We start from the raw sequence: 13,738 nt of genomic DNA, 5'->3' as shown, positions 1-13,738 counted from the left end.
GTCTGTGTGTATCACCAAATTCAAGAAAAAGCTAATGGCATTTATTCAATACTGGTTAACAACTGTTGGCGTGAAAACCGGATAAATGAAGACAGCAAACGTCATTAGAGATAAACAACAGGGATTCAAAGCAGAGAACAAACATCAGAAAACCATATCAAAACGCTTAACAGATTCTAAACCAGATATTCTTCAAATAAAGTCTTTGGAAATGGTCTTGGAAGTAGAAAATCCCATTAAAGTGCATTACGCTAGTTTTAAAATAGACCAAATGCAAACAATCGTCCAGGGGGGTTTTCAGCATCTCACTCAAAATCCCCGGTGACAGTTGTTTGGATGCAAGGGTCCGGCCCGTGACCTCCGTGCTTTCAGGACAGACGGTGTTACCACATCGGGGGGGGGGGGGGGGGAGGGAACAACAGGACATGGACGGACAACAGGCCCGTCTCCCTTCCCTGTTATCTGAGCCCCAGAGCAGCCTGGAAGGAACCGAGGGAAAGGGCCAGGAAAAAGGTGGGTCTATTGTCCGGGCTTCCTGCTGGAGGCCACTGACGCTCATTGTCTGACCAGTGGTCTTTGCTTTGCTTTTTCTTTTTTATATGGTTTTATGGAAACATCCTCTCAGGGCATCACATGTACAGTATGACATTACTGGACCAACAAAGTGACAGTGAGACTGTATTGTGTGAGGTTATTTATACTTCTTGGATAAGATATGTGGGATATTATTACGTTTATATTATCACATGTAGCCTATGTGTTAATGTTATCATTAATACGATATAAAAGACTTTGAGTTTAAAGGCTGGAGCCTCGTGAAATGACAGAATACAAAGGTACAACAGTTTATACCTGAAATTAAAACCCACTCACAGGTCAGGACTGGAGGAGGCACTTTGGAGGAGGTGGTTACTCAGAGCTTTTAACACAGAGAGAATCAAAAAGGTGAGTTCAGACGATTTTGAAGGACCCTTGTTTTGTGTTGTCTGGAAGCATCTATGTGACCAGTTAGAGATGCTGACATGCTCCAGCTTTGATTTATGGTCTCTTCGTGCTGACGGCTGTGAAACTGTTGAATCACAGTCTCCTGAGACACGGGTTGTTCTTGTGACACAAGTTTTAAATCTGCTGCATTATTTCTTTAAAAGTTAAAGCAACTCGGTTTCTTTTAATTTTATCAAAAAAACAATTTAGTCTTTCACTCTATTTTACCTCCACCAGCTCCTTAGGAAAACATCTGGAATTTTCTAAATCAACACTGCATCTTTCTGCCATTCAGTGTCGAGCCGGTGATCATTTGAAGTTGTCTCTTGTGACCTGAATGACCTCTGGTACGAAGCTCGATAGTGTTTTCTCAATATCTGTCACTGTGGTCTATATAAATCAACACAATTACCGTCATTTGAAACTATAGGAATCAGATCATCCAGTGTTTTAACCTGTGAATATGCAGGTGTCCTGGAATGAATTTACCTCTAAACAAGAAAACTGCAAATCCTGCTTTCTGTTTCTTTTTAATGATTTTACCCCCAACAGAAGCTCTTTGAGGAAGTGAAATGATAAACAGGTAAAGAGATATTCCGCTCTGACCACAGCATTCTGGGGGATAAGGTTTCTCTTTTCCTTTTAAAACTCTCCGGCCGCTCGCTCACCTTTCAGCTGCGTTATTCTTTAATTTAGCGTGGGGGGTGTTGGCAGGGAGTTAAAGCAGAAGATAATGTGATTCAGTTCTTTCACTGACTGGCAGCATTATGAAAACATGAAAATATGTATTTGCTTATTCTTGTTTTTAATGTGAGGGGCTCCGAGCACATGCCACAGATCCAGACGTCTGTACGTATGCCAGGTCTGTAAATAACGACAGACACAAACAACACAACAACACAAATAAGGCATAACACTGTTTAGTCTGTGAATCCTCGTTAATAACGCATTGACTCGCTTAAGAATTAGTGTGTGTTGTTTAACATGTGGGAAGAAGCATATACATGAAGTAACCGTCGTTATTCTAAATGAAAATCAACTTTAATTTCAAATGTATTTGACATCTTAACATCACGTCCAATCAGAGGCTGCTTTCTCATTTTTAGAGATGTAGCATCACAGACGAGTATTTAGACTGCAAATAATGATGCTACCCTTTGACCACACCCACATTCTGCATTAAACATTTCCAATAATTCATAAAAAGAGTGTAATTTATCAAGAAATGTGAATAAAACCTGAGGTGTCGAAGTCCTTTCAGTGACAAACCTCCAGTGGCTTTGTGTTCCCTGATGCTAGATAAATCAGTAATGGTTCAGATAAGGACAACGTGATGTTCAACACCTGTGTGGTAATTACTCTTTTCGACAATGTCACACACACACGCTGCAGATTCCCCCCCTCCACACACACACGCTACAAAGCACTCACACACATGAACTCTCACTGAGTCCAGAGGAAGTCATGGTCCAAAAAGCATTTTTTAATTCGACCCTTATTCTAGTTTTTTATTATCCTTATCGCTGGTCATGCATAAACTCTTAGTTTAATGTTTTTATTGTTATTCTTCTGTGACTGGGTTCTTATTTGTTACGCACTTTGTAACTCTGAGAAGTGCCATAAAAATGTATATATTAATAATTGTTCTTAACATCATTATTATTATTTTAACTGTTTTAAAAGGGCCGAATCATTGTTGGTTCTGGTTTCTCAACTGTAAACGTTTGCGGCTTCTTCTTTATCTCAGTTTGTTGTGCAACACAAATAAATGAATTCCGCCCCGGGGCTCTGAGTGACTGTGGACATTTATCTCAATTTACCGACAATTAAGGGAGAAATCATATTTGGATAATTTGACGACAAGAACAATAATTATTGTCCCTTTTCACGCCTGTGAAGTTAAACGCAGATTCCGACGAGCAGAGGAAATCTCCCGCTGAGTTGCCGGTGCCTCGGTGGCTCATCTTTAATCCTCCTCCACGAACCTACCGGCTCAGAGCCAACTTGACCTCTACATCATAAGCCTATTCATGTCAATCTGACATGTAGCGCTGGGGGGAACAGATCCACTTTGCCCCTGACAGGAACAAGGGATTGTGCCATAATGAACACTCCAGTTCTGACTCAGGTCTGTGGGCCCATTTGAATAATGAGAATGAGACTAACTATGTGCCCGGGATGCGAGAACACAATGAATGGGCCGCCAATCACCGCGGCTGATTGCGTGTGTGTGTGTATCTGCTGAGGAAGCGTGTGACCATTAGACTCACTGTCAGCGGCGGAGGCTCCTGAACACCGCGGCCCTCTGGGTATTATTACGGTGCCTCCATTAAAATGCTTTTGTTTTCCTCCTGTTTCAACCCTGTGTGTTGCAGTGTTACTTACAGTGTTATTCTGTGTCCCCCGCTCTCTGCCGCTGAATATTAATGTCTCCTATGCTAATGGCCCTTACACCGGCTGAGGTCGACCAGGCTCCTCCTCTGAATGTTAATCCGCCGTCTCATTTGCATACGCTTAAGTGTCAAATTCCCCCACAAATCATCTCGGCGCCGCACGCCGGCAGCTGAGTACGCCGGGGCCAGTATCTCCCCCCCCGCCCCCCCACCTTAGCCTCCTCTCCAATTGACAGCACAGAAACAATGTGGTCACAGCGTATGCACGGCATCAAATCCACATCGAAGCCTGTTTAGATTGCCGGGTCACAGCGGGTCCACGTGTGTAAAACGGAGGTAATGGGATAGCAGTCAGCCCGGTGCAGAAATACAGCCGGGCAGGTAATAAGTATGAATGGAGCGAGGTAATAAGGTTGAGATAGAAACAGACCCGGAGTCGTGACAGGGGCACGGCTGTTTAAGCTGCAGCACAGTTATCAGTTCAGAGGTGAGAGCTGATCCCAGACAAACACACACAGGTCCCACTGTGGCCTTTTATTCCTTCTTCTTTCTGAGAGCAGGGCAGGTGAGAGGGAAACATCGGTTTCCTCAACGAGCTTCAGAGAAAGTGGCTCCTAGAAATAGACTTAACCGTTTTGCTATCGGGTCTGAAGTGAATAACAAGAGATCATTTCCATCTACAGCGGAATCTGGAGGCAAAAGTTATGCAAAACGTCATCAGTGTCAATGTTTTAAATCACAATCGACTTCTCTAAAATATAAATATTGGTAGATTCCTTGACTTTCAAAATCAGAGTTCTGAGAATTCTTGCTTTTCTTACTTTGTGTTCTTCAAATGTTTGTTGCACAAGACAAGTTATTAAAAGTCCAAACCTCGTTCTTTAAGAAACTGTGACTTTTTAGTGCAATTCATTGATTGTTCGCGAAAAGCAAATCTTCAGATTAATAATGAATTGCACAACTAAAATCAACATTCCTATGAACAGTGACTTGAAATATCAATAATGATCAAGTGATTTTTTTCAGCTTGTTAATTGCGAGGATTTATCATTTTTCTTCATCCTGTGTGACAGTAAATTTCATGTCTTTGGGCAATTTTCTGTATTTTTGTGAGAAATTCACTTTGATCTTCAGGAAATTGTGCGACTTTTGAATATTGTCTGACTTACGCAAGATAAACGAGTTCATTGATTTGTTAGAGAAATATATCTGAGAGATTAACTGGGAAAATAATGAATCGCTGCCCTGATCTCAGCGACACTATAGTTCACTGAGGGGATTATGTTATTAATCCAAGAGTCAATGTTCAGAAAATGTATCAGAAACTATTTAAATAAATTATTTCTCTCTTGCTCGAAAAGTGTGAACTGTCTTTGACATCTCAACATGTCTCTAAAATTTTGAACAACCGGTTTGACGACATGTACGAGAAGAAACTTGGACTCTAGGAAATTCAGATCAGGAAAAAATTATGACCTTTGAGTGTTTTTTGACATTTGACTGATTAAATGATTCCTGGAGAGAATAATCTGCAGATTACAAACTCCAACCAGCTTCTCTACACTGCGGATTTAAAGATTTTCTCTGTTTTATATGATTGTAGTTCAAACATGTTTGGCTTTCCGACTGCTGCTCAGACAAAACAAGACATTTATAGAAACGTTACTTCAGTTCAGAACAAACTGGGATGTGGATATTTGTCTGAGATGATCAGATGAACCACGATACATCATAAATAACCTCTGTATTACACTAAACTCTACTTTAAACCGTCTGTAATGGCACTCAAACTCCTAAAATGAATCAAGAGATGTATCCACTCCATACAAACAACCGTGCACATGAGATTTTAAAATCAAAAAGAGTGAAAGCACACTTGATTCCAACACCTTGTTATTTAACTCATAGAGATTATAGCTTCCTCTTGGGGGCAAGTCAGCTTCCAGCGAGTGTCAAGTCCTTGAGTCCCGCGCCTCAGTGCGAGCGGCACCAGCAGCCAAGCAGATTCAAAAGCACACTCATGAATAAGACAAATGGAAGAGTCTCTAACAGGAGAGTGACTTCAGTCGACTTCTCTAAGACACGGTGTCATATCCAGGCTTAGTCAGCTCCCCTGTTAGAAAAACACCCCGACCGACGAGAGCTCCAGTGAGTCATGTGACTCGGATGGCCTACCAGCCGGCTCCGTGTGTTAAGTACACTGCGAGCTATTCTTATGCTCGACAATAGGCGGCTCTTTCACCACATTAAGCATCTTCACTCGGGTGATAATTCTGACAAGACTTTCTGTTTGCGAGCTTCAAACCGTTCTGACTGGATCAACAAAATGTAGCAACAAACCCCGGTGGAGTAATGGCTTTGTCACGTCCCTTCACACTAAACACCCAACAGAGGAAGTCACTGCTGTTATGATTTCCTTTGGATTTGTTTGAGATTCTCTCTGTGTTCCTCTGTACAGTTAAATACCAAAAAGACTCGAGGGCAGGTCAAGGGATTTCAAGAGTCAAAACCTCAGCCATGGTTACAAACAGCTGGAACAACTTAAAGGTGCAGTGTGTAGGATAAAGGAGAATTTACATCATCAGAAGAAATGGAAGAAAATATTAATAATTACGTTTTTATTAGTGAATAATCATCTGAAACTAAGAATAAAAGTATTTTGTTAACTTAGAATAATTTTCTTTTTATATAAGTGGGTCTTCCTCTATGGAGTCTACTGGCTGCAATTTGCAACGTCACCACTAGATGCTACTAAATCCTATACACGTGAAACCTTGTTTGAACTTGGAAGTTGTTTCATCAACTTGTTACTTGAGTAGGAAGTAGGAACTTAAAAGTTTTTAGAAGTCTGACACAGAACATAATGCTTCTGTTTGAGATCTAAAAAAAAACTGAACTGCGTGTGTTGCTGACAGAAATATTACGGCAGCAACAGCCTCCAGAATGCTCAAAAGTGCAGAACTAGCTAATAACTGGTCGGATAGAAAGTTAAAAATCCAACTGCCCCAAATGTAAGTTACATCACTTTATGTAAGAAAAGAAACTGTCGATTTTTCTATTTGTTTTTTGGTCTCTTGCTTATCGACAAACAAATATTCATGGTTTTTTTCATGCTGTTAACATCTTAATCGATTTGATTAGTTGGTGCAAGAACAAAACTTAATGATACTGTATGTTTTTCTGCATTTTTTGTCACATTAGATCATATTTCCATAAGAGCTTTCAAAGGGGTAAAAAAAAGTATCCAATTAAAGACATTTAGTTATTGTTGGAATAATTATGATCTGTTGACAAAAGCAAGTGTGATTTATTGTAACATATTGTCACAAGTGTCTTAATTAAACTAATACTTCCGTGTAGCATCAGCTCACTGCCGAGCTAGCAAATACAAAACGTGGATATGGATCTGCAACCACTGCTAACAGCAAAAAACCTTGATGAAATATTAAAGAACCATCCAGCAGGAGGGTTCAGCTATCTATACTGTGTGTGTGTGTGTGTGTGTGTGTGTGTGTGTGTGTGTGTGTGTGTGTGTGTGTGTGTGTGCCAAACTTCCTGTTTTTATAACAACACCACCCTGACCCGTGCGCTGATGCCGACACAGTCTTGTTTCTAAGTGCGAGCTGACTTTTAAAGTCGGCAGCGGCTCGGTGATAGAAGCAGCAGCAGAATGACCCCTCAGGCTCACATCATCATTAAGGGACCAACACCTAACCTCAATTTACAGGAAGGAAACAGCTTCAATACGTCTGTTTCACAGGGGAACGCACAATCAAGCTCTGCAACGGGCAGATTTCTGCTACAATACTTTCCCTTTGCCTCACCATATTTGTTTCTATACACACAGTGGGTTTTTTTGTGTAAAACGACGGCTGCAGCTTTGCATTCATGAGGATAATCACTATATAATTTCATGAAAAGGCTGAACTCGGCTGCATGGTGCATCTGGATACAAACAATTTTGCAAAAAGCTCCAGCCATTTATTTCCCCCTACTTCTTCCTCATTATATTCGCCACCTGCATTTTAATCAAACAATAAGCAGATCGCTAAGGAGAGGATGGACCGAGCTGCTGCCGAGGACAGAAAGGAAAAGACGAGGGAGACAAGGATATGAAAACCGAGGGGAACAAAAAACTAATTATATTATCATGCAATTATATAATTTAGTCTGAGGAGATGAAGATAATAGTTTAAACTGTCTCTTATCCATGTGGTGTGTTTGTTTCTTTGCTGTTAAGTTAACACAAGCACATACGTCCTATAATGTCTATGTGTGTGTGTGTGTACGTGTGTGTGTGTGTGTGTGTGTGTGTGTGTGTGTGTGTGTGTGTGTGTGTGTGTGTGTGTGTGTGTGTGAGCGTGCGTGGTGATTGCACTCGGTGTCGGGGTATGTGTGGTACGGGAGTTGAGGTCCGCCGGGGCCTGGACCGCTGTGTATGAATAATGCATCAGACCGGGGCCGTTGCATCTCAGCAACATCGCCTTGGTTTGCTTCAAGTTGCAAGTTTCTCCTCGGGAAAGTCAGCATCGCCCGGCGAGCTGCCGCAGTAACTCAGCTGGAGTCTGGTTCCAGAATAAGATTTACCAAGAAATGTCTCATTAAATCATTTAATGGACACATTCCTCCAAAACTCCTCCATTTTTTATGTCTCGCCGGGGACACAATTCCTAAAAGAGTCCAACAGCAAGCAATTATTTCAAATATTAGAGATGAAATGATGGGTTCGATTGATTCAAAATTTAGAAGCAACTGTTTTTTAAAGCTTACGACAGCACATTTCACAGGTTCCATCTTCTCAAAGGGGAATAATGGGCTTTTCTTCTTCTTTCGTCATATAAATGTGGATATATGTTCAGGTTTGGGACAAATCAAGAAATGTAAAGAGTTGATTGGTGGAACACTAAAGATCAAACGATCAACCAATTGATTGAGCATATAATTGGCTTATTAATTAGTAATAATCATTATAGTTTCAGCCACAAAAGCTACAAACAAGAAACCGTTGAAAGATGCTTATTTCCTGGATTTCAATGACGCTCCTCTGAAAAGACGTCTCGCAGCTCGACTCGTTGAATTAACTTTTTAATCTGCAAGTTTACACATTGGTGAACAGATGCCGGAGACAGATGCTGGTTGTACGATGATTCCCAGAGGGATCAGCAGAAGAGGTTCAGGCTGAGAGACACGTGCACGCCACTCAGGGAAGCATCAGGGGAAACTGTCATGAAGTGTCCCATCCTGATCATCACCAGCATCATGACTCTCATTGAGGAAAGTTCATGCAGATGATGGGGACTGTTTCAAACCTGAAGCTCTACAACACAGTGTCTGGGACAAACTGTGTGTGTATTCCTGTTGGGCTTGTTCTACGTGAACTGTTGCATTTTCTAATCAACCACGCACAGTATGCAAATGTGTACAAAAAAAACAACAACATGTAAATATGTGCAAATGCATTGAAAGCACAGAGAAAAGGTGAGTTTGCCTCAGACTCTGCAGCCTGGTCAGACTGGAACCAGCTTCTCCTTCTCATTACACTCATCATGTGGATTCATCTCACTGTCAATGAGTCTCAATCTTAATTTCACATCAAGGTGAATGTCAGATTAAGACCTTTATAACGGATTATTATCTGTGTTCCGGTGCAGAACCAGTGGATCTGGGACTTTGGGAACAAGCGGGTCCACTTCAGGTGGATCTCCCAGCTCCTGTCAGAGGACGGGACTCGAGTCCTGAAGTCACAACAACTTAATTGGCCACGTGTAAATCATCTCTTCCCCATAAATGAGAGATTTCAAAGACTCATCCGGACACATCTGGACCAGAGGTGGAGATTCAGAGTCCGTTACTTTCACCTCTGGAATGTTTGGCACTTTCGAATCACACCTCCGGAGCCACGGACCCTCACACGGACCCGAGCCCGGACCCTCAGCCCCACATCCCCATCCCACCTCCCGGTACCGGACCCCCACAGCCCCCTTCCCCACACCCCTGGTTCCTCTCCCGTCCGGGACCGTGCCTCCTCCTCCTCCTCCTCCTCACCTCTGTGCGCGCCTGCAGCCGCTTGTTCATCTCGTAGATCCGGTACTCGGGCTGGACCATGTAGGGCGAGTGTCTCCGGTAGAAGGGTCCGAAGGGGGACGAGTAGAACGGGTCCTGGGGCGGGTTGGACATGGTGGCTCCTGGCGAGGCGCACGGCGCGATCTGAACATCCAGCACATGGGAGTGCGATGCTCTCCTGAAGAAGACCCTCCTGAAGAAGACCCCCAGTGGGAAGCAGCCGCTGCAAGGCTGAGCTGCACTCTGCAAGCTGGCCTGCCTGGTGCTCTGCTAGAGGAGGAGGAGGAGGAGGAGGAGGAGGAGGAGGAGGAGGAGGAGGAGGAGGAAGCCAGGGGAGGATGGGAGGAAGGGTGGTGGTGGTGGTGGTGGTGGTGGAGCAGGATTGAAGGGGGGAGGAGGGAAGTCGTTTCCTGTTCCCTTAAGACCCACACTCAGTTGTGCATTCTTGCAAAGTTCAAGTCAGATCTTGTGTGTGTGCATGTGCATGTGTTGCATTGTATGTGTGTGTGTGTGTGTGTGTGTGTGTGTGTGTGTGTGTGTGTGTGTGTGTGTGTGTTTCTGCCCCTCCTGAAGTTGATGCATTGTTTTGATGTGTGTGTGTGTGTGTGTTTTAATTCACAGCTGCTGATCCATGAAGTGAGTCTGTTGTTGTCCTATCCAGTGTCCACGTGATGGTTTGTAAATGTGGGATGAAGAATGAGGCGAATAGAGACAAATGTAGAAATGTGTATATTTAATTTCAGAAGATTTTAATCATATGAAACACAAATGTCCCAAATTATGAAGGAACCCTCCAGTCACATCCATCACATGCACGGAACAACTCACGCAGATCAGATAAAACGCCAACGCTGCATTTCATACAAAGAGGTGCTTCACTCAGACTGACCTTGGCTTAAACAAATAAATGTATTTGTGTTCTTTAGTGAGTGTTACTATCTCTCTACTTCCGACTGTTTTACATTGAAGTCAAAATATCCCGGATCCTGGTGCAGCCATCTTGGACTTCTGGTGTAAATTTTGGAGCCAGCTGGCGCAGAGGCGGAGCCAAGGTATCGATAGCATCAAATAAGTCATTCAAACCAAACGTAGCAGAAACATGAACACGTGAAATAAACATCTGTGTGATAAGAACCATCTAAAATGACAGAAATCCTGTTAAAACTAATGAGGGGGTTTATGACCTTTACTACAGCTAGCCACCAGGGGGCGATAAAGACAATTTGCTCTCACTCCTGGGAGTCAGCCTACGAACCTAAAACTGAAGAGTTACGTTGAGCTCTTGTAAACAGTCTATTTTATGTGTAGCATGTTTTCCTAATACCGTATTGATTGTGTTGCCGCTGGTCGATGGCGCTAACGACAGCGTCTTCATACCAGGAGCTCAGAAACCCAGAGGCAACATCTCAGATTAAAGCAAAATGGGGAAACACTCGCTGCTTCTTCTGCTGCAGTCTCAGTCCACGCTGCAATTTCACCGATTTACCAACGCGCCATCGACTTTTATTGAGTTCAATAACGATGCAGAGTGGTCGATTTAAAACGTCAAACTCAAAGCCAGCGTGTGCAGAACGTGAGAATCTCAGATTGTTAGGGTTGTCCAGTGATGGTGAACAACAAGACACAGTTATACATGTGTATTTTATAACCTTATATAATATGTGCTTGTACGTACTGTGCGTTTTCCTCCAGGAACCCCCCCCCCCCATGAGGATACACCTGGCCTGCTTGTATCTACCTGCGCTTTTAATTGAGGTGAAAGTGTTGAATCCAGTAATGAGGAAAAATTATGTCGAATCAATTCTCACAAATTTGCCCATAATTCATTTCTGATTTAATTTCCTTGCTTTTACATTTAGTATTAGATGAACATAAACACAAACAGAATTTGTTTATGTAGCTTTGCGTTAAATAACACATTGTCGTGCCTGTTTGTCGTTAGATATTTGGAGTGTGTTCCATGCAACACATGTCAATAACCACACGTACTGTGACATGTAGAGTTTTCACACCAGACGCTTTGTGCATACTGAGTGAGATTCCTCCATGTGCTCCTCCGTGACAGATCAGGGCTGCGAAGTAGCCACAAGAATCTAAAAATAAATACACACTCAGACGAGCCGCCACGTTACAACCCGAATCACACATTAACTGCCCACACTGGGAATTAATGAACAGCATTTATGAAGTCTGACTTTTAATCCAAAATGGCTGAATGGGGAGAGGCAGTCTGAATCGAGTGAGATAAAAGTTGTAATCCAAATGCCTCAGGCATCTGGTCGGGTAATTAAAAAAAAAAGTTTGAAAAATCTATTAATAAACCTTTAATTAAAAACTACATTTTTAATATCTCAAGACCTTTTCAATTGACATTTCTAACAGGATTTGGTTGCCGCCTAAAGCGCTTACCACTCGAGTGTGGCTGCAATACAATACATGGAAGAGAACAGCTCATTTAACAGATTTCAATATTAACATGGTTGCATTGTACAGAGGGTTGTAAACATGAACAACACGTGTGAGGCTGCGCTGACGCTGTCATGTGTGTGTCTCTGTGACCACGAACAACACAACATTAGGGTTTGTTTCAGTCTACAATGACGATTCACTTAAACCCAAACACAATGAATGAAAGGCAGATACCTCAGCCGAGGCCCAGCAGCCCCGAGTCGAGCTGCACCATAGTACAAAAAACTCATAGATATCAATCCCTTAATTAGAGCAAAGATTAATTCAGTATTCCAGATCAGATATTCCCGAAAACGTTTCCCATATCTTAATGTCTAAAAGAGTGGAAGAGACATGATGGAGCTTCTTCTAGATGATGGCTCTGTGTTTGTGAGTAGCTTTTAAAGATTTACATCAGGACCCGGAAGGTATTCACAGATGAAATAACTCAAGAAGAAAAGATCCCCGGCTCGGGAGCCATTTTCTGACATGAGATCAGGAAAACATCTGGAAAATTGGGTCTGGACAATTTTTGGAGTTGGTCTTTCACATGTGAGGGACGCAGGAGGAGACAGTTTCGAGTCGGACGCCTTCACAACAACGGAGGAAATGTCCGGAACGTTCAGACGAGAGGAGGAGCCTGAGCAGAGTGGCAGGAGGCAAGAAGGCAACGTTTGAATCCCACTGTGGAAATCACAGTTCTGCTCTTGACCTCGACCTCTGGACCTCTTCATGAAAAGGTCTCACATTTGCGTTCTTTCATAAAACCCTTCTGGAAAATGTCCAGCGTTCAGTGAACAGAAACATGCTCGGCAGGAAGTGTAATTGCGTCTGTGTTACGTTTTATATTCACATAACCAGGAGATGTTGTGAACTTACATGTTTGATAAGTCGTAAAATACCTCGAACTGTAAAACGTTCACGATAAATCCCGTCTGTGGTGATGCCCAACGTGTGTTTTAAATATATTTGATAATAATCAACTTTATTTAAGGGGCTCTTTTCTTGGCAAAGTAACAATGAGCTTAACAGAAATAGAAAAAGAAAAGGAAATTAAAAGAGCAGCAATTAAAAGGAGAGTTGTCTCAGCACGTTGATTCACATAAACTGTTCGTTGCTTCAGGACACAGAGTTAAAAACAAAACAAAAGCACCATCACAAACACGGTGGAATCTTGTCACAACATAATTTGAGGTTCAAACTCGTCTGTTGCTGCTTTAGTTTCAACTCTTAATCGTTTGAAAGCTGATCAGTCGGGTTCTGAACTGAGCTGTTGTCTCCTCCTAACTGAGTCCAGTTGAACCGGCTCAGATCCCAGCTCACATCTGAAGAACGCCGCTCAGCCCATTAACGCTGTTTTACAAGTTAATCACTGATGATCTCTGACTGAACGGACCACAGCTTTGTGTTTCCTCCTCTGACCTTCATCGCCAAATGTGCGTTTTGTCCTTTCTTTGCAGCAGGTTGAGTTCAGTAAGTGACAGAATCAACAATGTGAGGTTGAACCTTTACTTTGCCGCTGATAATTAGTGAATCTCCACAGTCTGTGTTCTGTGTGAGAAAATGTTCCTAATTGACGACTTCACTACTTTTCTAAATTCAAGTTTTGTTCCTTTTCATATCAACGCTTTTTATTTTACCCTCAGGGACAATAAAGTTGAATAGAATTGAATCGCACTGAACGGGAGAAACCAAAAAGCACCAGGAGAGTTCTCAGTGTTGGCTCCTGCTTGTTTCCAGCCGCCGCCATTTGTTAAATGCAGCAAACGCACCAAGGATGAGGAAGGAGAAGGTGCTTTTAGTTGTGAAACAGCAACGTGAGGGAGAGAAAACACTTGTGGATGAGAATG

General features: G+C 42.6%; 1 protein-coding gene across 4 annotated transcripts in view; it reads right to left on the bottom strand.

Annotated features, from left to right (window-relative positions):
• ldb2a (LIM domain binding 2a) overlaps positions 1-9,670 on the bottom strand; it is an 87,951-nt gene extending 78,281 nt beyond the window's left edge. For all 4 annotated transcript variants that reach the window (XM_061079484.1, XM_061079485.1, XM_061079486.1 and 1 more), the window contains exon 1: positions 9,423-9,670. In XM_061079484.1, coding sequence (XP_060935467.1) covers positions 9,423-9,554 — 132 coding nt within the window. In that variant the 5' untranslated portion in view covers positions 9,555-9,670. The remainder of the gene's footprint in view (positions 1-9,422) is intronic.
• Positions 9,671-13,738: the final 4,068 nt, after the last annotated feature.

Source organism: Limanda limanda, chromosome 10, assembly GCF_963576545.1.
Source record: "Limanda limanda chromosome 10, fLimLim1.1, whole genome shotgun sequence".
Lineage (NCBI taxonomy): Eukaryota > Metazoa > Chordata > Actinopteri > Pleuronectiformes > Pleuronectidae > Limanda > Limanda limanda.
Note: the sequence above shows the minus strand (reverse complement) of the source record. Positions and strands in the feature narration are given on the sequence as shown.